The sequence below is a fragment of the Pleurodeles waltl genome, chromosome 4_2 (genome assembly GCF_031143425.1).
Source record: "Pleurodeles waltl isolate 20211129_DDA chromosome 4_2, aPleWal1.hap1.20221129, whole genome shotgun sequence".
NCBI classification, from domain to species: domain Eukaryota; kingdom Metazoa; phylum Chordata; class Amphibia; order Caudata; family Salamandridae; genus Pleurodeles; species Pleurodeles waltl.
In genome coordinates, this window is record NC_090443.1 from 814937439 (window position 1) to 814962062 (window position 24624).

The following is a 24624-nucleotide window of genomic DNA, read 5'->3' on the forward strand; positions in this document are numbered from 1 at the left end:
AGCCTGTGGACAGTGATGAGGAGGAAGCTGAGGAAGAAGACATAGACAACAGGGAGTCAGTCATACAGCAATATTTCCAGTGACACACAGGTGAGAACAATTGTTTTACTATTACATTCACTTTCACACTTCTACCTCTATCCTGTCTGTCAATTAGTAGCAGTATTTGGTAACTGAGTTGTACATTTCCCTTACGGTTTCACAGGTGTGGTTACCAACGTGTGTCATCTACTTGCATCCTTCATGGACTTGTGATGTGTGACATAGGTATGTTGGCATTACATTTGAAAACGCATTTTGTCACTGTCATTGCTAATATACATTTTCCAAATCACACACTGACTCCAGATTGTTTTGTGGTTCAAGGGTATTTATTGAAGTGCTAATTATTGGAGGGGGTGGCAAAATGGTGATGGGTGATGGTGGAGGAATGTTCATGGCAGAGTCCAGTTTATAAGTCTCACAGGTGCACTGCCCATATGGGCATAGGAAGTGGAGCTGGGGCAGTTCCAATCTGGACAGGGTAACATAGTGAGACAGTGGGAGGACAATCAGGGTGGTCTAATTTCCTGGCGGGGTCTTGCCATCTTGCTCTGTCCTGTTCCTGGATCTCAGGTACCGCTTGCAGGGTGGTTGTCCGTCTGCAGGGGGTGGGGTGCTGGTGTGGTGGTCCTGTGGCGGGGCGTCCTGTCCACTAGCGCCGGCGGAGGTGGTGGGCAGTTCATCGTCCATGCTAGTGTCAGGGGCCCCTTGGAGTGCCACGGTGTCACTCATGGTCTTTTGTATGTCCTTCAGCACCCCTACAATGGTGCCAAGGGCGGAGCTGATGGTTCTGAGCTCCTCCCTGAACCCCAAATACTGTTCGTCCTGAGCGCTGGGTCACCTGAAACTTGGCCAGGACCGTCGCCATCGTCTCCTGGGAGTGGTGGTATGCTCCCATGATGGAGGATAGGGTCTCGTGGAGAGTGGGTTCCCTTGGCCTGTCCGCCCCCTGTCACACAGCAGCCCTCCCAGTTCCCCTGTGTTCCTGTGCCTCCGTCCCCTGGACAGTGTGCCCACTACCACTGCCCCCAGGTCCCTGTTGTTGTTGGGGTGGTGGGTTATCCTGGGTTCCCTGTAGTGGTGGACACACAGCTGATTGACGTGTCCTGGGGAAGGAGGTATGGGCCCGCTGGGTGGGTGCTGTGCTGGTGTTACCAGAGGGTGGAAGGTCAGTGTTGGGCTGTGCCTGTGCAAGGGGAACCGACTGTCCCGAGGCCCACGATGGTCCGGGCTGGTCATCTGGATCCAGTTGGCCAGAGCTGCTGTCGTCACTGTGGGCCTCTTCTGTGGGTGGAGTGGAGATGTCTGGATCCTCCTGTGTGGTGACGTTACGTAGTGGTCCTGCAGGGGTATAAGAGCATGATTATTGCATGTGTGTGTGTCATGGTGTGCAATGGGTGGGTGTGCGTGTACCCCAGTGCAAGCATTCCTGTGTGGGGGCTTGTATGATGATGGTTGGGGGGTTGTTATGGGTATGTGCAGTGAGCATGCTTTAGTGCTGGGTGTCCATGCTTAGTTGTGTCATGCAGGGCTTGGTGTTGGGATGAGTGGTTTGTGTTATTAGTACATTAGTGAGGAGTTGGAGTGATAGGGGAGGGGGTGAGGGTGGGGGTGTGTGATAGCCTGCAGGTAGGGTGGGGGATATGATAGTTAAGATTTGACTTACCAGTGTCCATTCCTCCATCGACTCCTCCGAGGCCCTCAGGATGCATGATGGTCAAGACCTGCTCCTCCCATGTTGTTAGTTGTGGGGGAGGAGGTGGGGGTCCGCCGCCAGTCCGCTGAATCGTGATGTTGTGCCTGGAGACCACTGAACGCACCTTCCCCCGTAGGTCGTTCCACCTCTTCCTGATGTCCTCCCGATTTCTTGGATGCTGTCCCACAGCATTGACCCTGTCGACGATTCTTCGCCATAGCTCCATCTTCCTGGCTATGGAGGTGTGCTGCACCTGTGCTCCAAATAGCTGTGGCTCTACCCGTAGGATTTCCTCCACCATGACCCTGAGCTCCTCCTCGGAGAACCTGGGATGTCTTTGGGGTGACATGGGGTGGTGTAGGTGATGTGTGGGGTGGTGTATGTGTTGATGAGTGTGGTGATGTGTGGTGGTGTGGGGTGTTTTGAGCGTGGATGTTGTATGGGTGATGGTGTTGTGTGCCTCTGTATGGTGGGGTTGTCTATTGCTGTAGTCTCTCTCCGGCCTTCTTTCAGATTTTTTGGTCGTAGGGGTTTGTGGGTGATGTGGGTGTGTGTTTTATATTGTGTTGGGTGTGTGGGAGTGGTGTTTGTATGTGTGTCAGGTGTGTGTATTTTGAATTGTCCAATGTGGCGGTGTTTTGGAGATGTGTGTGTATTTTGAGCGCGGCGGTGTGTACCGCCAATGGAATACCGCGGTTGAAAGACCACTGCGTGGATTCGTGGGTCATGATAGCATGGGCGTGTTTCTGTTGGCGTGACGGTGGAGGTTTTGTTTTCGCCAGTTTATCACTGACCTTTGGTGTGGCGGACTTGTGTGGGTGTCTGAATTTCGGCGGATTCCGAGATGTGGGTCATAATAGCTGTGGCGGTATTCCACGGCCACGGTGGTGTATTGGCGGTCTTCTGCACGGCGGTAAGCGCCTTTTACCGCCAATGTTGTAATGACCCCCAAAGTCTTTAAGCGGTAAAGTTAAGCACGTCTCTTGTCAAGACGCAAAAATGGGCAAGAATGAGCTATGGCAAATGTAGAATGCTGTGCTAAATGCTGCTTTCCTCTCAGTGCAGTTCTGTTAAATTAAAATGAGTAAAACTATATCCCAGATCCCTATTGGTCAGTTAATTGCATGTTCACACTTTGTCCAATAAAACTAAAACTCCAAATCTATGAATTCTATCATTACTCCATTCACATGTCGTTGATTGGTTGTCCTGCAATATCCTCATCATCCGGCTTGTCAGGTAACAATATTATTGCAGCTTCCCCTCCAGTCAGTATCTCCATTGTTCTTCTCCTGAGAAAGTCAGTCTCACATTACACACAAAATGTTACATTAGCAAGAACAGCATCATCTAGCAGTCGGTTCTCATAGGAAATGATTCTCAGCTACGAGCACATTTAAACAATGCAAAATGAAGTATAACTCTCTAGGACAGCCATTTATTAAACGTTAAAAAATACAGCTTTGACATGAGGCCTGGCATGTAGGCCAAGGCATTTGCTAAGTTAAGGCCTACAATTAATAAAGCTAGTACATAATGCATAATCCTTAATATGACATATTACTACATTAGTCAAACATATATTCAACATTTCACAATATTCAACTACTAATAAGTACACATAAGTAAAATTGGTGGGCACTCATCGTAATCACATTATCAAATGTGTGCATTAGTTTTCTACTTTATTATTTTTTCTACACAAACCCATTATACAGAATACATGAACACTCATTAATAATTTTTATTAATACACCTGTGCTAGCAGAACACATGCAGCACGATCATCAGACATTTACGTGAAATGTCATATGTATAAGTATATAAATCCAGTACAATATTTAAGTATTAAATGGGGTCTTTGGTTGACAGTCAGGTTACCCCCTGTTCAAGCAAGGATCCTCACTCTGGTCAGGGTAAAAGAGACTCACTCTCAGCTAACCCTTGCTTACCCACTTGGTAGCTTGGCAGAGCAGTAGGCTTAACTTCAGAGTGCTAGGTGTACCGACAACACAGGTTTAGAAAAATAGGAAATATTTATCTAAACAAAACAAGACTAAAACAGCAAAAATCCACACTACACAAGTCAAGTAATGAATTTTTAAAGATTAAATTCAAAAATAGCGCTTAGAAACACAAAATGCTTCGATGAGGTGTTAACACGGCGTCGCGACGGAGTCGTTCCCAACAATCCAACACCAGCGGCGCCGGCCACAGAGTCACGCAGACCCCCAGGTACAGTACCTTGGTGAAGAGTGAAAACAAGCCGATGCGCGAAGTCGGGGATCGTGACGTCCATGCGAAACGTTGAATCCACGCACTTCGAGCGGCATCAGTCACGACGTGGTGCGGCGACTTCCACGGAGTCGCGGACTTCGGCGGGGCTGCAGCGGTGTTAGGCCTGCGAAGGTCTGCACGTTCCAGCGATGATCACGGAGTCGGTTGCAGGCGGCGTCACCGGATTCAGCAGCGGCGTCAGTCCGGAGTCGTCTGAAGTCGATTTCCTTGGATTTTCACCAGCTTTTCCTTTCAAGGGCCCAGGGACTGGATAGGGCACCACTTATCAGGGTAGGAGTCTCAGCAGAGAGTCCAAGTGCTGGTAAGGGAAGTCTTTGATGGCCCTGAAACTTCAGAACTGGGGGCAAGCTCAGTCCAAGCCCTTGGAGAGTCCTTCTCAAGCAGGAATATACCACAAAGTCCAGTCCTTGTCCCCTTGCACAGGCAGAAGCAGCAACTGCAGGATAGCTCCACAAAGCCCAGTCACAGGCAGGGCAGCTCTTCTTCCTCAGCTCTTCTGCTCTTCTCCAGATAGTGGTTCCTCTTGTTTCCAGAAGTGTTCTAAAGTCTGTGGTTGTGGGTGCCCTTCTTATACCCAATTTCTCCTTTCAAGTAGGCCTACTTCAAAGTAAAGTCTCTTTTGAATATGAAATCCTGCCTTGCCCAGGCCAGGCCCCAGACACTCACCAGGGGGTTGGAGACTGCATTGTGTGAGGACAGGCACAGCCCTTTCAGGTGTAAGTGACCACTCCTCCGCTCCCTCCCAGCACAGATGGCTCATCAGGAAATGCAGACTACACCCCAGCTCCCTTTGTGTCACTGTCTAGTGTGAGGTGCAACCAGCCCAACTGTCAAACTGACCAAGACAGGGAACCCACAACAGGCAGAGTCACAGCAATGGCATGAGCAAGGAAATGCCCACTTTCTAAAAGTGGCATTTTCAAACACACAATCTTAAAATCAACTTTACTAAAAGATGTATTTTTAAATTGTGAACTCAGTGACCCCAAACTCCTCATGTCCATCCGCTCCAAAAGAGAATCTACACTTTAATCAGATTTAAAGGTAGCCTCCATATTATCCTATGAGAGGGACAGGCCTTGCAACAGTGAAAAACAAATTTAGCAATATTTCACTGTCAGGACATGTAAAACACATTACTTATGACCTACCTTAACCATACACTGCACCCTGCCCTTGGGGCTACCTAGGACCTACCTTAGAGGTGTTTTACATGTAAGAAAAGGGAAGGTTTAGGCCTGGCAAGTGGGTACACTTGCCAAGTCAAATTTACAGTTAAAACTGCACACACAGACACTGCAGTGGCAGGTCTGAGATATGATTACAGAGCTACTCATGTGGGTGGCACAACCAGTGTTGTAGGCCCACTAGTAGCATTTGATTTACAGGCCCTGGCACCTCTAGTGCACTTTACTAGGGACTTACTAGTACATCAAATATGCCAATCATGGATAAACCAATCAACAATACAATTTACACAGAGAGCATATGCACTTTAGCACTGGTTAGCAGCGGTAAAGTGCACAGAGTTAAAAAACCAACAGCAACAGGTCAGAAAAAATAGGAAGCAGGAAGCAAAAAGATTAGGGATGGCCCTGCATAGGAAAAAAAGTCCAACAGTTACCATTAAAGAAAATCATATAATAGTGTGCAAACATACAAAATATAACTTGAAAAGTAATACATGAGAAGTATTATAGTATATTCGCATACTTAGCCAGATCATATTTTAACTTATCGAGTGTTGCAAGTGAAATGCCCAGGGGCTGCACAAGGCAGGAACACGGTTGGTCCAAATCTGCACTGGTAGTTTGTACTGTGCACTCAGCATCACCTGGTCAGTCAGGATCTCATTAGAGAGAAGGCTGCCAGACAGCACAGCTGTCTTTTTGGCTTCATTTGTTGTAGGATGTCCAGTATGTCTTTGACCCTCCTGTGTAGCATACCCTGTTTACTGTATTCTTCCATGAGTGCTCGCTTTCTGTAAACAGGCCTTTAAATTTTGCTGTGCATTCAAAGACAGAGTTCAAATATCAAGCTCTGTCTTCCAAGAGAGGTTGGTGTTTACTTTTCTTTCTCTGACTTTAAAATTAGAGGATTTATCTGACAATTTGGACATATGAAAGAAAATGCTTTTTTCTAGCACACAACACAATTTAAATGTCCATAAATGAGCTGTGCACATATTGCAGAACATATCTAAATAATTTTGAAGTGTGCTGGAAACAAATAGTTTGATACAATCAAAATAAATCATTACACTAGGTGTTGGACCTGGCTCTTTTTTCAGGATCTTCCCCAAACCTTTTGCTTCTTTCCTCCTATTTTTATCTGACCTGTTTGTGATGGCTTTAGGACTCTGGGCACTTTACCACTGCTGACCAATGCTAAAGTGCAAGAGCTCTCTGTCTAAATGATATTGCTGATTGGTTTATCCATGATTGCCTTATTTGATTTACTAGTAAAACCCTAGTAAAGTGGACCAGAGGTGCCCAGGACTTGTAAATCAAATGCTATCAGTGGGCCTGCAGCACTGATTGTGCCACCCACATGCCCACATGAGTAGCCCTGCAAACATGTCTCAGACCCGCCACTGCAGTGTAAGTGTGGTGTATGTGTGTGCAGTTTTTACTGCCAGTTTGACCTGGAAAGTGGATCCACTTTCCAGGCTCAAACCTTCCCTTTTACTACTTGTAAGTCACCCCTAATGTAGACCCATGGGCAGGGTGCAGTGTATTTAAAAGGTAGGACATGTACTAGTTTGTTTTACATGTCCTGATATACTGCTAAATTTGTTTTTCACTATTACAAGGATTACCTCTCCAATGGGTTAACATGGGTATTGCCTTGCAATATCTCTTAAGTGTAATTTCCCACTGGAAGCAGATAGAGATATGGAGTCTGGGGTCTCTGAGCTCACCATTTAAAAACATATTTTAGTGAAGGTGATTTTTTACTTGTGTGCTTGAAAATGCCACTTTAAGAAAGTGGCTATTTTGTTGCTTAACCATTCTGTGCCTCTGCCTGGCTGTGGAATCCACTTCTGGGTCAGGATGACAGTTGGGCTGGTTGTGAATTCAGTCTAGACAGTCACACAAAGGCAGCTGAGGTGTGCCCTGCATATCCTGATGAGACATCCTGGGATAGAGTGGTGGGAGGAGCTGACAACTGCCCCTGAATGGGGCTGTGCCTGTCCTTACACAATATAGTCTCCAACCTCCTTGTTGTTTTGGTCTTGTTTTACTTAAATATATATTGACTATTTTTCTAAACTTGTGTGGTAACCATTTGTAGTGTTTTCACTGTGTTACTGTGTGTGGGTACAAATACTTAACACATTACCTCTGAGATGAGCCTGATTGCTTGTGCCAATCTACCAAGGAGGTGAGCAGAGGTTATCTTAGGAGCATGACACCCTTGCCTTGACTAGAGTGAGGGTCCAATCAATATTGATAATAAAAACATTGCATTGTTCACCATAAATCATTGGCAGCATAAAATGCAAAGCACTGAAAATTATTTATATCTGAGTCTTTCTTTTACACACTTCAGGCCATATATAATGGGTCAACTTCTACAAGTCTTTGTACTCCCAAACTGTAGAGCGACATGCCCTGAACCAGGAAAGCTTAAATAAGAGTCAGGTTTGTCTGGGGAACATGGATTCTCCGAGCCTAGACAAAGTTTGCAAAGTTTTTACGGGGGACTGCTGTGCTTCCTGCAGCCCGCTTGCAACATGTTTGAAAATGCTTGTGGTGCCCCTACTCCTCCTGGTGGTATCAGAAGTGAGAAATAAGTAAATTAAAAGCCCCTTCAGGGCATTGTAGGGCTCCCCTCACTGGGAGCATGAATAAGAGATGAGTGTTTTTTCTATGCACAAGGATTAAGACAGCCTTGGCCTGACCTTTCATTCTTTTCGTTTTTGTAAGAATATCATGTACACAGCTAATGCAGAGTGGGGAGCCCAATCTTGTAATGCCCCAGTGGCTCTCCACCTTGCCAGCATTATTTCAGGCCGTTGTGGGTGCCGACATGCTTATTTCCCTGCTCACATCCTCATGGGTGGGCTTCCACTAGTGATGATCTCCCCGTTCCTTCCAGTCACTGGCAGGGGGAGCAGGAGGCAGTACCTCCTACTCTAGTTTAGTGGTCCCAGGGGGATGGGAGACACTGGATCAATACTGAGTGGGCTGGCCCAAGAAATAGGGGCCCCGGGCAAACAATGAGTCTGGGGAAGAAGCCCCAGTCATTTCCTCTTCCTAGATAATGCTAGGAATAACTGGTGAAAGTCCTGTGTCGTCCACCTGGGGCTTTGGTTCTTCCCCTGGTAAATTTAAGGAAATATGACAGAGCTCAAGATTTTTTAAATTTCACGTTGTGGGTCACATTGGGCCATAATGTTTGATCTTGCACTCGTTTTAATTCTGGTGGTGAGCTCTAGCCTCCACACCTCCTGGCCTCTAAAGAGTGCACTTTGCAAAGAGCTTGTTTCACTGGCTTCTTGTGTCAGCATTTTCCTATTCTTTGCCCTTCAAAGACTCTGTGGCCTCATGATCATGTAGAAGGGCATAAGGGGGTCGGCGTTACTAACCTGGGAGAGACCAATTTGGTCCTGGGGTTCCACTGTAGAAAGAGTTATTAGTTCATCTAGGGCATGACGTGGCTTGCCCTTTCAGCTGTCCATGATTCTGGTGTTGTCACCATTCAGGATCAGGGTTTTGTTCTCTGTCTCTCCCTTTTGCAGGGGTTTATAAGTAAGAGTGGAAAGTTTTAGATGGCAGGCACCTCTCATAAATTCAAGGATATCACATCATGTCCATCCCATCGCAACCCTCCTGCACAGTATTCTGGGACAATCTAATGTGACACACTCAAGTTTTCTATGTGAAGAGCTCCTCTGAGGGCCTCAGATCGATCCCTAACTGACATCACTGTGAGATACATCTCCATTAAAACTCCTAAAGGGCTGCCCCTCCTTTGTCAGCTACAAATGTACAGACTTACTCCTTTGTTTAGAGGGCCTGGGATGTCCCAATGAGGTTGCAGTCTGAGAGCTAATTACTAGATGTAGATTTTCCTCCCCACCGCTTCCTTCTCAGAAACTGAGCTAAACAGTGATAATTGCTCCCTTTGTGTGGCAGGTCTTTGTTCCCTCTTCTGAGAAGTAAAGTAATTAATTTGGACCATCAGGGGGACAGTACGTTGTGCATCTATGGTATTTGGACCTGCATATTCAAATTCAGAATGCAGATTTCACACCAGTTTGACACCTTGCTGGATTGTGTAGACCTAAGAGGAGCTAAGTTTCACTTTAAGGCCGAATTTCCCATATGTGTTAAATACAGCAACACTGCAGATTTTCCAGTAAATCCTACTGGCCTACCTATAAATGCTCACCAATATTATAAGGCATAAGCCAGGTCAGCACCTATCCTGGCAAGATCCATTCTGTGCCAGGCTACCTGGGCGCATTTTCCAGACTGTGCATGATGGTATCCACACACGCACAGCCTGTACATATTTGGGCACAAGTGTTCATATGCAATGCCCCTTATCCTAGCTACACTGCAATGGTTTTATCTTCAAAGGCGGCACTGGCAGTAAACAGACTCAGTCCAATTGCAGTGAAATTATAGTGTGAGACACACCCACAATAAAGATCCAAAAACTGGGTGATCAAGTGGCAACAAATCCTGGTGTACTAAATGAGCAGAACCCATTTGCAACATGGATCAAAGCACTGAGATAAAATCATTGTAAACCAGCAGAATTGATTAATACATATTGCGAACTAATAAACCAAAACTGAAATTCTGACTTTTGCTAATTCCACCAAAGAGGGACCTGGGAGGTGTTGGACTGATTTATTACCCTTACTGTCGCCTGCTACTTCAGCTCATAATTTCGGCACTATTTTTGATCCTGCTGTCTTATTCGGCACCCGTGTCTCCAATCTAAGAGCCACTTGTTTCATGCTATTAAAAATGCTGAGTAAAATTCAGACTCTTTGGGGCATATTTATACTCCGTTTGCGCCGAATTTGCGTCGTTTTTTTCGACGCAAATTCGACGCAAAACTAACTCCATATTTATACTTTGGCATTAGACGCGTCTAGCGCCAAAGTTCATGGAGTTAGCGTCATTTTTTTGCGTGAACACCTTCCTTGCGTTAATGATATGCAAGGTAGGCGTTCCCGTCTTAAAAAATTACTGCGATGCATATGCGTCGTATTTATACTCCCGGGCAAAAATGACGCCCGGGAGTGGGCGGGACTAAAAAACCAGCATTTGCGCCGGATTTTAGCGCCTGGGTCAGGGCAGGCGTTAAGGGACCTGTGGGCTCAGAATGAGCTCAGAGGTGCCCTCCTAAGCCCCCAGGGACACCCCCTGCCACCCTTGCCCACCCTAGGAGGACACCCAAGGATGGAGGGACCCATCCCAGGGAAGAAAAGGTAAGTTGTGGTAAGTATTTTTTTTAATTTTTTTTTTGGCATAGGGGGGCCTGATTTGTGCCCCCCTACATGCCACTATGCCCAATGACCATGCCCAGGGGACAGAGGTCCCCTGGGCATGGCCATTGGGCAAGGGGGCATGACTCCTGTCTTTGCTAAGACAGGAGTCATGTTAATGGCATCTGGGCGCCCAAAATAATGGCGCAAATCGGGTTAAGACGATTTTTTTGCCTCAGCCTGACTTGCACCATTTTTGGACGCCCAAACGCCATTTTTCCCTACGCCGGCGCTGCCTGGTGTACGTGGTTTTTTTTCATGCACACCAGGCAGCGCCGGTCGGCTAACGCCGGCTAACGCCATTCAATAAATACGGCGCCCGCATGGCGCTTCAGAATGGCGTTAGCCGGCGCTAATTTTTTTGGCGCAAAACTGCGTTAGCGCAGTTTTGCGTCAAAAAGTATAAATATGGGCCTTTGTGTCTTGCATTATTAAAAGACAGTGGTCCAGTCTCTCATCCTTGTTAGAAAAGATGACTGAACCTCAGTTTAGCTAGGCCTCTCTCAACATCTTATAAATTGTTTTCAAGCCATTCTAAATACAGCTGCATTCCAGGATATCCACCCATTTATGAAAGCTAAGGAAGCCTAGCCTCTTTATAGCCCTGAGTCTGTGATTCAAACATTTCTTCAGAAGTTGTTTTTCAGATATCACCCAACCAGTAATCTTCACCCACCTCCATTTTTCTACTCTTCTGGGCCGTCAAGCCTTTTCGTACACTGCAGCAAAAGCATTGGGTAGCCACCCTTTCCTCTAAGGTGTGCTCTTTCCCTTATGAACTTCGGCAAACCTCCTAATGCTCATCTCTTTTTCCAAGTTTAACTTTAATCAATCAATCAAGCATTCAAAAAGGGGATGTACTGAATGCATAAAATATTTTATGAAAATGGGCGACAAGCAATGAAGTTTATGATAGGTGACCGGATCCAGAAAAAGACATACTGCGAAGAAAAAGCGTTTGGGTCTGAATGCAATAAACGTGAACTAAACTTCACTTAGAATTGGTATCCAAAGTGTTTTGGCAAAACGATTATTTCAGTTTTCCTCTCTTCCTTTACTTGTCTGATTGTTATGGCCACTATGCATTGCACTTTCCCCGACCTTTTCTCTCTCTAATACTCCATGTCACCCATTCTTAAAATGTACATTCCAATATACAGCCCACACCGCCTGAGGCTGTAATATTGTGGGCAGGATAAGAAATGTCCCATTAAGGACTTACAGAAACGTTATGATGAGAATATGGAGTGACAATATTAGCCCTTGTAATGAATTTAATACTTAGTATATAATTCTAAATAGAACATTATTTTTTCATAAATATGAAAATTAGAAAAAGTGGTACTGAGAGGAGAATGCTTTTTACTTTCAAGAAAGGCAGCAGATCCCAGGTCGAGTGAAACTGTACTGAGGTAAGGACACTGAAAGTGCTATGATTGGTGATTGGTCTAAAAGATTTGTGAAATAAGACGCAGCTCCACCATCATCATGATTCAGAAAAATGATTTTGATCATTGACAGTGGATCATAGAAGAGAAGGATGAGGTGACAAAAACAGAGCTATAAGAACTAAGACACACACCTGGATTTCTAAGTACTCTTAAACTGGTATGTGTGATGACTAGGTGGAGCTGGGAATGGATGGAGAAAATGATCATTCCACCACATGCCACACATCAGCTGGAGAAGGAGTCCACTAAACAAAGGACACTATGAAGACCTAGACGATCCCCAGGCCCCTCACCATACTCAAGTTGTATGATACAGAGACCACATTAAAGGTTTAGTCTGTTTAATTAGAGAAACAGTAAATATCAGACGTATGCATATAATGGGACATGTGAAGTGCCCACTCACCTAGCAAGCAATGGAGTGTTGAATACAGTAGAGACAAAGGGGACATTTCAGATCATGATCTAAGCTAGCGGAAAGGATTCCAGAGGACTGTCAGTGAGGAGGAGAGGGTGCTGATACTATTAGGACGGAGAACAGGATGACCTCTGGATCTCCAAGAAGGTGAGTTAGCAGAGCGCTATACTTGTGTGCTGGGTTATAAACAGGAAACATTAATGAACCCGTACACTCAAGTAATTGAATGCATTTATACACACAAATCACCTTGAGACTGACCAGCTGACGTGGTTGCACTAAATACATTCTTCCTGGATTAATTCAAATACATGACAAACTAGGCAATGAAAAACGCATTAGGAGGCTCAAAGGGAAGATGAAAGCGTTGACAAATCAAAACAGACATTGCCCATATTAAACGGGTGCACCAGTGAAAACACAGTGCGAGAAGGCATCAAAGCTCTGGAATGTATTAATAATGCACAATAGCGCTGGAACTAGGGGTGGTGGAGGTGCTGCATCACCCCAAGGCAGCTCTGATGGAATTCACGTTGAAAATTAACAATCTTTGGCTTATTTTATAGCAACATGTACTGTGTTTTTATCAAAGACGGCAGTCAAATGTCAGACGTCTTCTGGCTGTTAGTATTCCGAAAATGTTGTGTATCTTAACCCAAGTGACACTCTTACCAAGATACAGGAGAGTGTGAAAGGAAAAGGCAGGATGTCAATGTTTTATAACATATATATAAATAAAATTATCTATGTGGTTTACAGATTAAACTTTACACAAGTATTTCATCAACTAACAGAAACCCTGAAACACAGTGGGTCTCTTTGTAGGACCCATGGTATGGAAGGAGTTAATCCGGCACCCATGAAATACAGTTGCAGTGGGGTATTTGCCAGGCGTGGTGTTAGCTAATCATTGTGAGTTTATACACTAAGGATAAAAATGAGGATCACATGTTAATAACATATTTTTCTTTGTTCGAACTGCAATATATTCCCCTTAAATTTACCTGAAAATATCTGTCCTGGGAAAAGCGCAGAATTTTCAAACAAGTTAGAATCCTGATCCAAGCTCAAATTCAGGATAATAACCTACACTCCAGATTTTAGACATGTTTTTGTTAACAAGTGCCCCAAAATCAGCTGTTGGACCTCATACTCTGCACCTGCACCAAGTGATATCTCTCATTAAATACACTTGCTCTTTGAGTAGCATTTTGATTTTTCACAACTCTATGTCTCAACACCACTGATGTCAAACAGGACCAGGGTATACAAGAAGAAACAGGCCACCGTGAAAACTGCTCAAAGTGCTTCCTTATTTAATTCTCCTTTGAAGAAATTGCAGCCAGGGTAACTAAATTATCATGTACATGAAGCTAGTTTGAGTTTTCTTCCACAGTATATATTCTTTCTGTTCAGGATATAAAACTGCAATAGCAAAATACGCCTGGCTCAATATGCTGTACAATGGAAAAGATGTACCTACGAATGATGACTTCACAATCAATCACTGGGCCGCATTGCAGTCCATTGTTTTTTATCCTCTATGCCACTTCAGACAGAGACCAGAGACATTCAAACCAGCCCTGCATTTGCATTATTTTTTAGTCATACTTAAGATCCATTAATGAAGTATACCTTAAGCGCTTTGACACAGTGAGCAGGAGAGTTAGGTCTGAACATACCTGTCACACTTAGGCCATTGCATTGAGGAACACACAAAGGCGATGGATGGGCTGCTTAGAAAAGTGTCAGCTGCTGACAAGCACGTGTGCTGCATACCAGTCCATGATTTTCCACCCATCATGCCACTTCAGATGGTCACTGACTTTATGCAAAACAGATTTGATCCTGCTCCAATAGGAACAGACCAGCCTGAACTGCCAGGTCAGGGAGTCTCTGAACAAGACTTAGAGCAACCCCAGACCATTTTTGGCCTGCTTAGGCAGAGCGGGAGCATGGACAAATTACTTCTTGCTGGGCCACATTTCAGCAGAGTCCGGAGTAGCTTGGGTGAGTGTCCTGGGACCGGCATCTCATCTGATTCCACAATCCACTGTGACAACGGGCAAGAGCTTTTAGCGCCACTGGATCCACTTTACCAACTCACATTTCTACTGTATGTTCTTTGTTGAATTTGATTTTAATTGGCTTCTATTCTCTGTGGATTTAACCAACATACACGGTATGCAGTACCTTATTACCATTGCACGTATAGCTGTTCAATGCAAATGACTCACGAGTATTCCCTGTGAAGCATAGGTGTTACATGGCTGAGGAGCACCATCAATCATCAATGTTAGTATATGTAAATGTGACAGGCCAATCAAGGAACACCACAGTGTTATACACTCAGTTAAGCTACTTTAAATGGTAAGTATCTGGGAACAGCTGTGTCATACTTTAATATATTATATACTTACAGCATATAGAAGAGCTTAATTCCGTAGTTGCCGCTCCTGGCATATGTTTCATATGTTGAATTAAGTTGACAAACAAGTTTGTCCATGTTGCCTGTCGTCCAGCAAAGTATACGCCAATGAAGATCTAAAACAGATGTTATTTGCATCATATTAACTCAGTGTTCCAGTTTTTTGTATGATTAAACTATTTGCCTAATATTCGGCGGTACAGTCCCAGGTATGAAATGCCTTTTTTTTAATTTTCCCAGTCAGTGCATCCTCATCGTTTCTAAAATTAAATACATGCCAGCTTTCTGGCTATAATCACCATTTATTTTAGCGTGAATGATCCTGAGTTGTAATACTTAAAGAATTGGTGGTTTTTACATTTATTTTAATTAATTTAACAAGAAAACATGTTTTGAATTGGCTGCAATAATTGCGTAGCTTTTCTGTTAAATAAAAACGAATGAACAATATTAAAATAAAATAAAGTGGCACAGAGCCACTTGCCTAAGATGCAAACAGCTGGGATGAGTCTGTGATTAATTCAACACCCCCCAACTTCCTCCAGCATCATGGCAAGTCCCACAATATTCTGCAATCTGCGTATCTATTAGGTGCTGTTAAAGAGAGCGTGGGACTTTATAACTATTAAAGAGAGTGTGACACTCTGTAAAGCAGGTTGTCCGATTAAATGAAGCTCTAAAAAATAAGCACTGTCAAAGCCAGTAGACCTGGCTTGCATTTCCAGTACTAACTAAAACATTTTAAAACGCCTACTGCAGTGAAAACACAAATCATAACACTATTACTTTCTGTATACTGCCCACCTGTGAGATAAAGAATTTAATGTGCTATGAGTCAATGATCTTTTGGGATGTAAAATAGCCCCTTGTGCATTACAATGCAAGCAGTGCATAGGTGACAGAATGATACACCAAAAAAACAAAAATACTCATCTGGGTAGAGCAAAAGCAGACAGATGTGCTGTCACACCAGATCTAAAAATTGAACGTCTGAACCTGAGATGCAGTTTCCTTAGGCAACCGATCAGGGATTACTTCTGAGCAATGGTCTTGATGAGGGGCTCTCAGCGACTCTGATACAGCACAAATGAATGGCTAATTTGAAGAGCACGGTCTTTGATGCATTTCACTGGTCCGAGACACTGGAATACATCTAATTAAGGTGGTGTATCTGGGAAGCTGTGTCCTACCTGCCAATATGGAAGACCAGGAGTAAGCAATGCATTGTGTTGTGATTGAGACAAAATGGCACGTATATTCTTGGCATGGAAGTCATATGATTCCTGGGGAACATGACCACTAGGGTGCCCTGCCATATTTAAAGTTGTGTAGGGAAAGTGGAAAACAAGGCTTGGTGTGATGCTGTTGCCTGTAAAAACATAATTAAGTTGGTGATGACAAAATGGTTGTGTTGCTAAAGTTGCCCTAAATGGGAAGGGTATGCCCAGACGAGGGTACCATGCTCACGCTGCCACTGGATTCAAGCTAGCCATACTGATGAAGTTCGATACCCTGAAACCGGTCCCAGGATGCTTGTTTCCGGTCCAGGGAGGACCTGGCCTGGCAGTTTGAGCTGGACTGTTCCCTTGAGGAACATGGTCAAGACAGTTTTTCATATGGCTGGTGAGCAAAAGAACAATAGGTCAAACCCAGATCTGTGGCTGGGGGTGAGTGTTTGAAAAGCTTCAGCACTCCGTCCGTCATCCTTTTGTGTTGCTAAAGCTGCCATAAGTGGGAAGGGTATGCTCAGACGAGGGTACCATTCTCACTGTGCCACTGGATTCAAGCTTGCCTGGCTGATGAAGTGTGATATCATGAAACCGGTCCCAGGATGCTTGTTTCCGGTCCAGGGAGGACCTGGCCTGGCCATTCAGGCTGAACTGTTCCCATGGGGAACAGGGTCAAGACTGATTTGCATATGGCGGGGTCCAAACTGGGGTGGCATGGTGAGCACAATAATGATGGATTAAACCCAGATCTGTTACTGGGGGTGAGTGTTTGAAAAATGTCAGCACTCCGTCCATCACCCTTTTGTGTTGCTAAAACTGAAAAAGGCCAAATTGTGGCAAAATATTTGATTTTTTTCTTCAAAGCATGAGGAAAAGTGTTGAGGGGCTTTCTTTTTTAAAAAAAAGCATAAATAAAAGGTTTATTAAAGAGTTTTGTTGCAAAGCTTTTCACAATTCTATAAGTGATGGCAATATGTCCTATTGTTACAGTTTTTACCTCTTTGCAGCTTGTAGGGGAATCAAGTGAGCAACCCATGGGTGAGCCAAAAAAGCTAAACCTTTTGCAAATCAGGACAAAAGTCTGAGTTCAGTGAGGTGTGATTAGTGGAGATTTTCTCAAAGAAACTAATCATTGATAGTAAAAAAGAATAGTGGAAGTAAGGAAGAAAAAACTGAATGTAAAATGTTATCATATGCAGTCTATTGCACCTAAGATAAGTCTACATAACTAATATCCCATTACATCTATCACACTGTTCTGGGTGAAGAGTTGTATGGTGTTTGTCAGCTGTCAAAAAACAAGCAATACCCAAAGCCATCAACCAAGCTGCAGCTTATTTTACTGTGCATCATCAATGCATCAGGACACAATGTAAACTCTAAAAAATAAAGAAAGACTATAAAGGAAAGTTATACATTTTTGTAATGTGTGTAAGAATCTGAATTTAAGAACAGGGAGTTATTTGTACAACTCTGAAATTTGTAATTCTATCATGTTTCTAAGGGTATTTTACAAAATACTTTCTTTCATACACACTGACATTTGGAAGACAAAAACGTAATGAGATTCAAAAGATATTAGCAAATGTACTGCTATTCTGCATTCCCACATTTCTTCAAATAAAAAGATACACCAGTTGTGTAAATGGGCTCATTGTCTGCAACAGAAGAGGCCACTAAAACACAACGTGTAAACATCAAGATTTATCTTTTATTTTTAATTATTTCTGGGGATGTAATAGCTTTGGTATTTGGGCAAGGATTTAGCTGGTGCACTAAGAAACATATCAACAAACACCAAGGTAAGTCGAACGGTCAAGTGGGTGCATGGATCCTGCTGCTCTTTTCTTGTGCAGAATCTACTGTAAATGTCAACATTTGGCTAAAATCACAGAATTTTGTCATGTTTCTGTAAGGGAAAGTTTGAGAGTCTGCGTGGATTGAATAAAGTCCCACTGTCCAATATTTCCACACTACTGTCAATAAGTCCTCAATTTGTTCCACATTGATATATTAAAAATTGTGTTCTTGTGACATTTGCAGGGTATTCTGGAAAATAAAATTTGCTGGGATCTACGCAAGTCATATGATCCTCGATTCACCTGTATATCCTGGTTTCAGAATTGGCCAACATTGGGTGAATTCCCAACTCTGGGCAAACATCTAGCAGCTATTCCCTGTGGAAAAAGAGGAAATTGGGTCTTCTTAGACATTTTTTAACATGTGTAGCATATTCTTGGTAGGGAAATGTGCTGAGGGTCCACACAAGCCACAACACCCTGCATTTGCTTCTACAACACTCTCTCCTTGCTAGCAATACCTTTCCTTAGAGGATCACTGCTTAGGTACTATTGCAGAATGGTGATCTCTGAGCAGGGGTCCACCCATTACTAGGATGGTTTCAAGGAAGAGCACACTAAAGAGTTATAAGGTCTTTCTACCTAGTGGGTGAGCCATCTGGGACTAGTCTCAATGTGCCCACCCATGGTCCCAGACATCCCACTACACTCCAGCACTCAGCATTTTCTAAAAATTAGAATTGGGTGTACGTTGACCCTATCTGTCTTGTCATCAGGCCACATTCCCCCACTCCAAGAGCCTACACAGCCTTTATGGTCTACTGAGGGTCAAAAATGGGGATTTCCCAGCAGTCAGTCTGCCTAATGTCTGCAGAAAGCACTACACACCAGGGGTTATATTAAAAAATAAAACAGAGTGGTAGCTGAACTATCCTGTTGGCTGTTTTTTCTGCAGTGAGTGTTTCCCAGGAAGTCAGGGTTCTTTCATGTGGGTTTGTAGGTAGGCTCCTGGTGAAGGTGCAGGGGTTCAGTCAAAGATCGAAGTTGTTGAAGATGGCTCTAATCTTGTTGCTGAAGAACTCCAAGAGGCTGTTGCAAAGTTCTTCAGAGGGAATGACCCTGTTCATTGGGTAAACTGGTGGGGTGAAGTCTTTGATGATCACAAAGATTTCTTTGTTGTTCTTGGAGCTGTTATGGCCTTCTTCTTGATTTATTTGATTTGCTGTTGGTATCATCTCTGGGCTGATTTTTATGACTCTGTCATTTTCAAGGTGGTTCATTCTCCATTTTATATCCACTGAGGGTTGTTGTGAGACATTGAGTTATTGGTTGAGGGGATGAAAACCTACTCAAGCAACAACTTCATTCCTTGTCAGAGTGAACCACAAAAGTCACTAAATTAACCCGTGGTTAACCCTGTGGTAGCTTGCCGTAAAGGCAAATCAGGGTTATTTTAGAGGTCTGAAAACAGGGACCTGCTTAGTCCTGCTGAAAAGGTTACCTTTTCAAAGTCTGGCCCAAAGAGTCCAGTTGTCAGGATCAAGGCTGCGCGCGGTCCAGGTTCGACCTGAAGATCCACTGCGCGGATTTGCGGCGTGTTATGCGCACCACTGGTCATCCCTGTGTGTTCTAAGAATGGCCAGCAACGTCGCCTGCCTTGTGGGAAAAACCCACATAGCGTCAGGTTCTGGCCACTGGTGGTCAAGATGCACTTATCAGTGCTATTCTATGAAAGGACTACATTAACCATCTTTTTAGAGGCAGCAGCCATCTTGGGGTGTGGCTGGCCTATAAAGCCCAGCCACACCCACCCTAGTGGCTCACTATTTTGAAGACTTCAATGCAGGCAGACCTCAAGGGACCTTCCTCTGGAGCAAAGCAGAATTTCTTCAAAGGCAGCTTGGCAGAAACTTGAAGGTTCCAGTTATTCCCTTTTGGGAATTCAGACACAAGTAGGTAGTACTCATGGGCAGTAAGGTTGTAAAGAGCCCAAGGCAGAAGGGAGTTGTTTCTCCCTAACTTTCAGCATTCCCCTAGACTAACGAGCTTGGCATAGCGCTTCAGTTCACGGCAGCCAATGCGCTCAGTAAAACGCTTCAGTCCACGGCAGCCAACGCACTCAGTACAGCGCTTCAGTTCACGGCAGCAAACGCGCTTGGCAAGGCGCTTCAGTTCACGGCAGCAAACACGCTTGGCAAAGCGGTTAAGTTCACAGCAGCAAACGGGCTTGGCAAAGCGCTTCAGTTCACGACAGCCAACGCGCTCAGTAAAACGCTTCAGTCCACGGCAGTCAACGCGCTCAGTAAAGCGCTTCAGTTCACAGCAGCAACCACACTTAGCAAAGCGCTTCAGTTCACGGCAGCAAATGCGCTTGGCAAGGCGCTTCAGTTCACGGCAGCAAACGCTCTCAGCAAAGCGTTTCAGTCCACGGCAGCAAACGAGCTCAGTAAAGCGCTTCAGTCCACGGCAGCCAACGCGCTCAGTAAAGCGCTTCAGCCCACGGCAGCAAACGCACCCAGTAAAGCGCTTCAGTCTACGGCAGCAAACGCGCTCAGTAAAACGCTTCAGTCCATGGCAGCAAACACGCTCAGTAAAGTGCTCCAGTCCATGACAGTGAAAGCGCTCAGCACAGCGCTTCAGTTTATCGCAGCAAGATGCGCTCTGTAAAGCGCTTCAATTCACGGAAGCATTGCGCTCCAGTACAAGCGCTTTTTATGTACAAAAGAATCTTGTTTAAAAGAGGGTTGCAGTATTAAGAAATCATTGTTCATTTTTTTATGATGCATTATATGTGAGATACATACTAAGATGCTTTACATTGTTTGAAGAAAACTCTTTAAGTGTTTAATGAGTCTTCTAAAAAGAGATTTATGTTTAGAGTTTTATCAATGCATTAGTGGTTCTATGATTGATATTTCAGAGAGTGTCCATGGTCTAAAACTCTGTTTTTCTTGGGACTCTGAGGTCTCAGTTCATTCTGGTGTTGTGATTTACAGAAGGGGATAATTGTCCAATTACAAAGAGTTTTCAATCTGGAGTTATTGAGATGCATGTATACAAAGGCTTTGATGGTGAATTAGATTGTCATTAATGAGTATATGCATGCTTGTACTAACCTTTTCCTTTTCAGATCTCTTTCCCAGCTGTTCCCTGCCCTAATTCCCTTTCCCCCGCCTTACTACATCGTAACTCTGTGCTATTAAAGCTTTCTGAGTTGATGACGCCGGGAGGTGGGCCATCTTGTTCAGCGACGTGCAGATCCCGAGGAAAAGCCACCATGACACCAGTTCACGGTAGAGGAGGAGGCTGTGAGGAGCAATGAAAGTGTCTCAAATGGTCGTTGCTGTAGCACGAAGAGCAAGCCAGGTGTTGCAGATGGTCATTACTGTCACATGAAGATCCGGTCGGGTGTTGTGGATCATTGATGCTGGAGCCTCACATTTGCAGACACCATGGGCTGTTGATGCTATAGCTCGAAGTGCGGATCTTGGGTTGCCAATCTGGTCATCACTGCCGTGCGGTGTTGTTCAAAGAGTTGGGTTCACTGAAGCTTTGCATTTGCGGGCTGTCCAGGCAGCAGGATCTTAGTGTGAACAAGCCTTGTCACCGTCTTCAAGAGCCCAAAATTTCAGGATTTCTCCTTTGTTTTCAGCACTCTGATGGCAATCAAGGGCCCAGGACCTGCGGCGGCACCTCTTGGGGATCAGGGAGTCACTCTAGCAGAGACCAGCAGGGCTCATGCAAGTCCAGTTGCAGGTCCAGCCATTTCCAGTTGCAGCAGCTCAGCTGGGCAGTTGCAGGGAGGCCTCTGAAGAGAGAAGGTCAGCCAACTAACTCTTGGAGTCACTCTGATAGACTTGGATGAAGAGAGCAGGTCCACTCTTCCTTCTCAGACAGCAGGGCAGGCCCTAGGCAGCAGGGCAGTCCTCTGGCAGCAAGACAGTCCTTCTATACTATTTACAGGTTAAGGAGTGGGCTGAAATGTTGGTCTGAGGGTCCAATATTGTAACACAGTGCCAGTGTGAGAAACTTCAAGACTTGCCACACTTCTTGCTCTGGAATTTCCTTATTTCCCTTTTCCTGGCCCCAAGGGCCCTGGGGTGACAACAGACTAATATGAAGTTCTCTGTGAGTGTGCTGAGGCAGCTCCTTTGAAGTGGAAATGTGGTGGGTGACAGCTCAGGCCCCACACACCTTGTCAGAATGACAGCTAAAGAAACCCAAGACTTGCTTTGTCAGGAGGCTCTGAGCCCCAGGAGGTGGTCCATGAGCGCCTTCATTGGTCAGCTGTTGTCTATTACATCAGCACTATTTAGAGCACCTACTTTCCGCGTTGCACAGGACACCCGCAGCTAAGGAAACCAAGGGCTTGCTTTACCAGGAGGCTCTGGTCTCTAGGAGGTTCTCCACAAGCTGCTCCACAAGCTCCTGCACCGGTTAGGTGTTGTCCATTACATCAGCGCTATTTAGAGCACCTACATGCCATGCTACGCTGGATGCCTGCAGCTAAGGAAACCCAGGACTCGCTTTACCAGGAGGCTCTAGGCTCCAGGAGGTGGTCCACGAGCCCCTGCACTGGTCAGCTATTGTCCATTACAACAGCTCTATTTGGAGCGCTACTTGCCCTACCATGTGGGATGCGTGCAGGCCGTGAAGGTGCAAAGCCCAGGTTAAGGTTGGGCCCATCCTGCTCCTGTAAGGGACAGGTGGTGGCAGGGCAGGGTCACCACCCTGAGCTACCATCTAGGTCTTGGCACCAAAAATCAGTGGCCCTTTCTTTAAAGTGAGTTGATATCTATTTATTTTTTGTTGTCACTGACTTCTTACTTACATTGGTATGCTTTGTTATACACATGTGAATTCCTTCTGTATGGGAGGTAAACTAACTCCACGGAGGTGCATTTAAGACTTTTGGGAGCTCTGAGAGGTATTGTGCCTTTTCTGCATTTGTGGCTGCTCTCTGGGGGTTGAGCAGATTGCATGAGCCTATGGTTTCTGTAGCTACATGGTGTACCCATTCTTGGAGTGACTCTTGGTTTTGTTACTTTTTGCTGTGGGGTTTTATGTTTCTGTGCTCATAGTGGGAAAACGTAGAGCCAATGATAAATCATCTGATTTAGGAAAAGCTAAGAAACAACCAAGACACGCAGCGGAAAACTGTGTGCTTGACGATATAGATGTCCTGATTGAGGAGGTGGAAGGACAATTGGGCCTGAAATCTAAGAGAAATAAGGCGGGGAAGGGAGCTCGAAGGAACATTCTGTCTTTTTTTAAATCGGGGACTTTGCCGGCAGCTTTGATAACAAGAAGCAAATTCTTTGAACCTCCCCAGCGCACATTAGCCAACAATCCCATAGAAACTATGTCACCAAGAATGTTACGAAGATTACCAAGGCCCCAGCCTGTGAGCAACTCAAGCGAAGAGCAAATCATTGCATTAGAATGTTCTAATCGCTTTAATCCCTTAGGCAATCCAGATGAACAGCTGGTAGAGCAAAGATCCCCATTGAGTACTTGGCCCTGGTCTAAACTCTAACCGTGCACATATATACACGATCAAAACAGATCTAAGGGAATTTACAGATTATGGGGGTCATTACGACCTTGGCGGGCGGCTACTGCCGCCCGCCATGCAGTAACCGCCGTGCGGCCGCCAATGCGGCTGCACTCATGCGGCCCCCATTATGACATTCCCGCTGGGCCGGCGGGCGCAAACCAAGTTTGCGCCCGCCGGCCCAGCGGGGATGAGGCCGCAACATAGGAGCCGGCTCCTAATGGAGCCGGCGGTGTTGCGGCCGTGCGACGGGTGCAGTTGCACCCGTCGCGCTTCTCACTGTCTGCTATGCAGACAGTGAAAAGCTGGCCGGGGCCCTGTTAGGGGGCCCCAGGACACCCCTTACCGCCAGCCTCTTCCTGGCGGTGCTAACCGCCAGAAACAGGCTGGCGGTAGGGGTGTCATAATCCCCAGGGCAGCGCTGCATTGGCGGATTATCACCGCCGGGGCTAAAACGGCGGGGAACCGCCGGCCCCGGCGGTGCAACCGCGGCGCTACCGCCGCGGTCGTAATAAGGGCCTCCGTACCGCCAGTACGGTCGTAATGACCACCTATATCTCCAAGCTGACAGTGTTATTAAATGGGAAATTGGATAGCCTGACTAGCTTCTAACTTCTCTTATCACAAACCAGAAAATCAAGCAGAAAAGGAAGTAGGCGCACAGAGGAGTGGTTTAATATACAATGGTAGTACTACCATCAACACTAATACTGTCCCTCAGCAGTCAGTGCCTTATCTACATCACAGATACATGGAATTAAAATAGATAAAAAGAGTGGTGGTTCCTGATAAAACCATAAAGAGTCCTGGCAGGAGATGTGCTCCTGTGAAGAGATTAGGTGTAAAATCCTTGCCACAGTAGAACCTCTGGGGTACCTACACCAATTCACTGGGATTTAATACATCTTGCAGCTCCAAACTGATTACTTCATGCAAGACAGCATATCATATATTTTTATTAAATAAATGTTCAAAAACTACAGACTGGTGTGAAGGAACTGCCTGGATCCTTAACAAATAAGGTTGTTCAATGGATTCGAAAGTTGAGGGGGTATCGGTCAGTTATTAGAGAAGATATTCTTTTGGCAACTCGATTTAGCAATTCTTCCTCAATATGGGACCGTATTGGGTTGAAGTTGGTGAATTCTAAAATTGCAGAAGATCTAATTACTTTAGCACTTAGGTTCAGACCTTCTACTAA

General features: G+C 45.1%; 1 protein-coding gene across 1 annotated transcript in view; it reads right to left on the reverse strand.

Moving 5' to 3' along the window:
* Window positions 1–24624, reverse strand: part of LEPR (leptin receptor) — a 714243-nt gene that overhangs the window by 505349 nt on the left and 184270 nt on the right. Inside the window, exon 4 of the mRNA XM_069232491.1 lies at window positions 14834–14957. Coding sequence (XP_069088592.1) covers window positions 14834–14957 — 124 coding nt within the window. The remainder of the gene's footprint in view (window positions 1–14833; window positions 14958–24624) is intronic.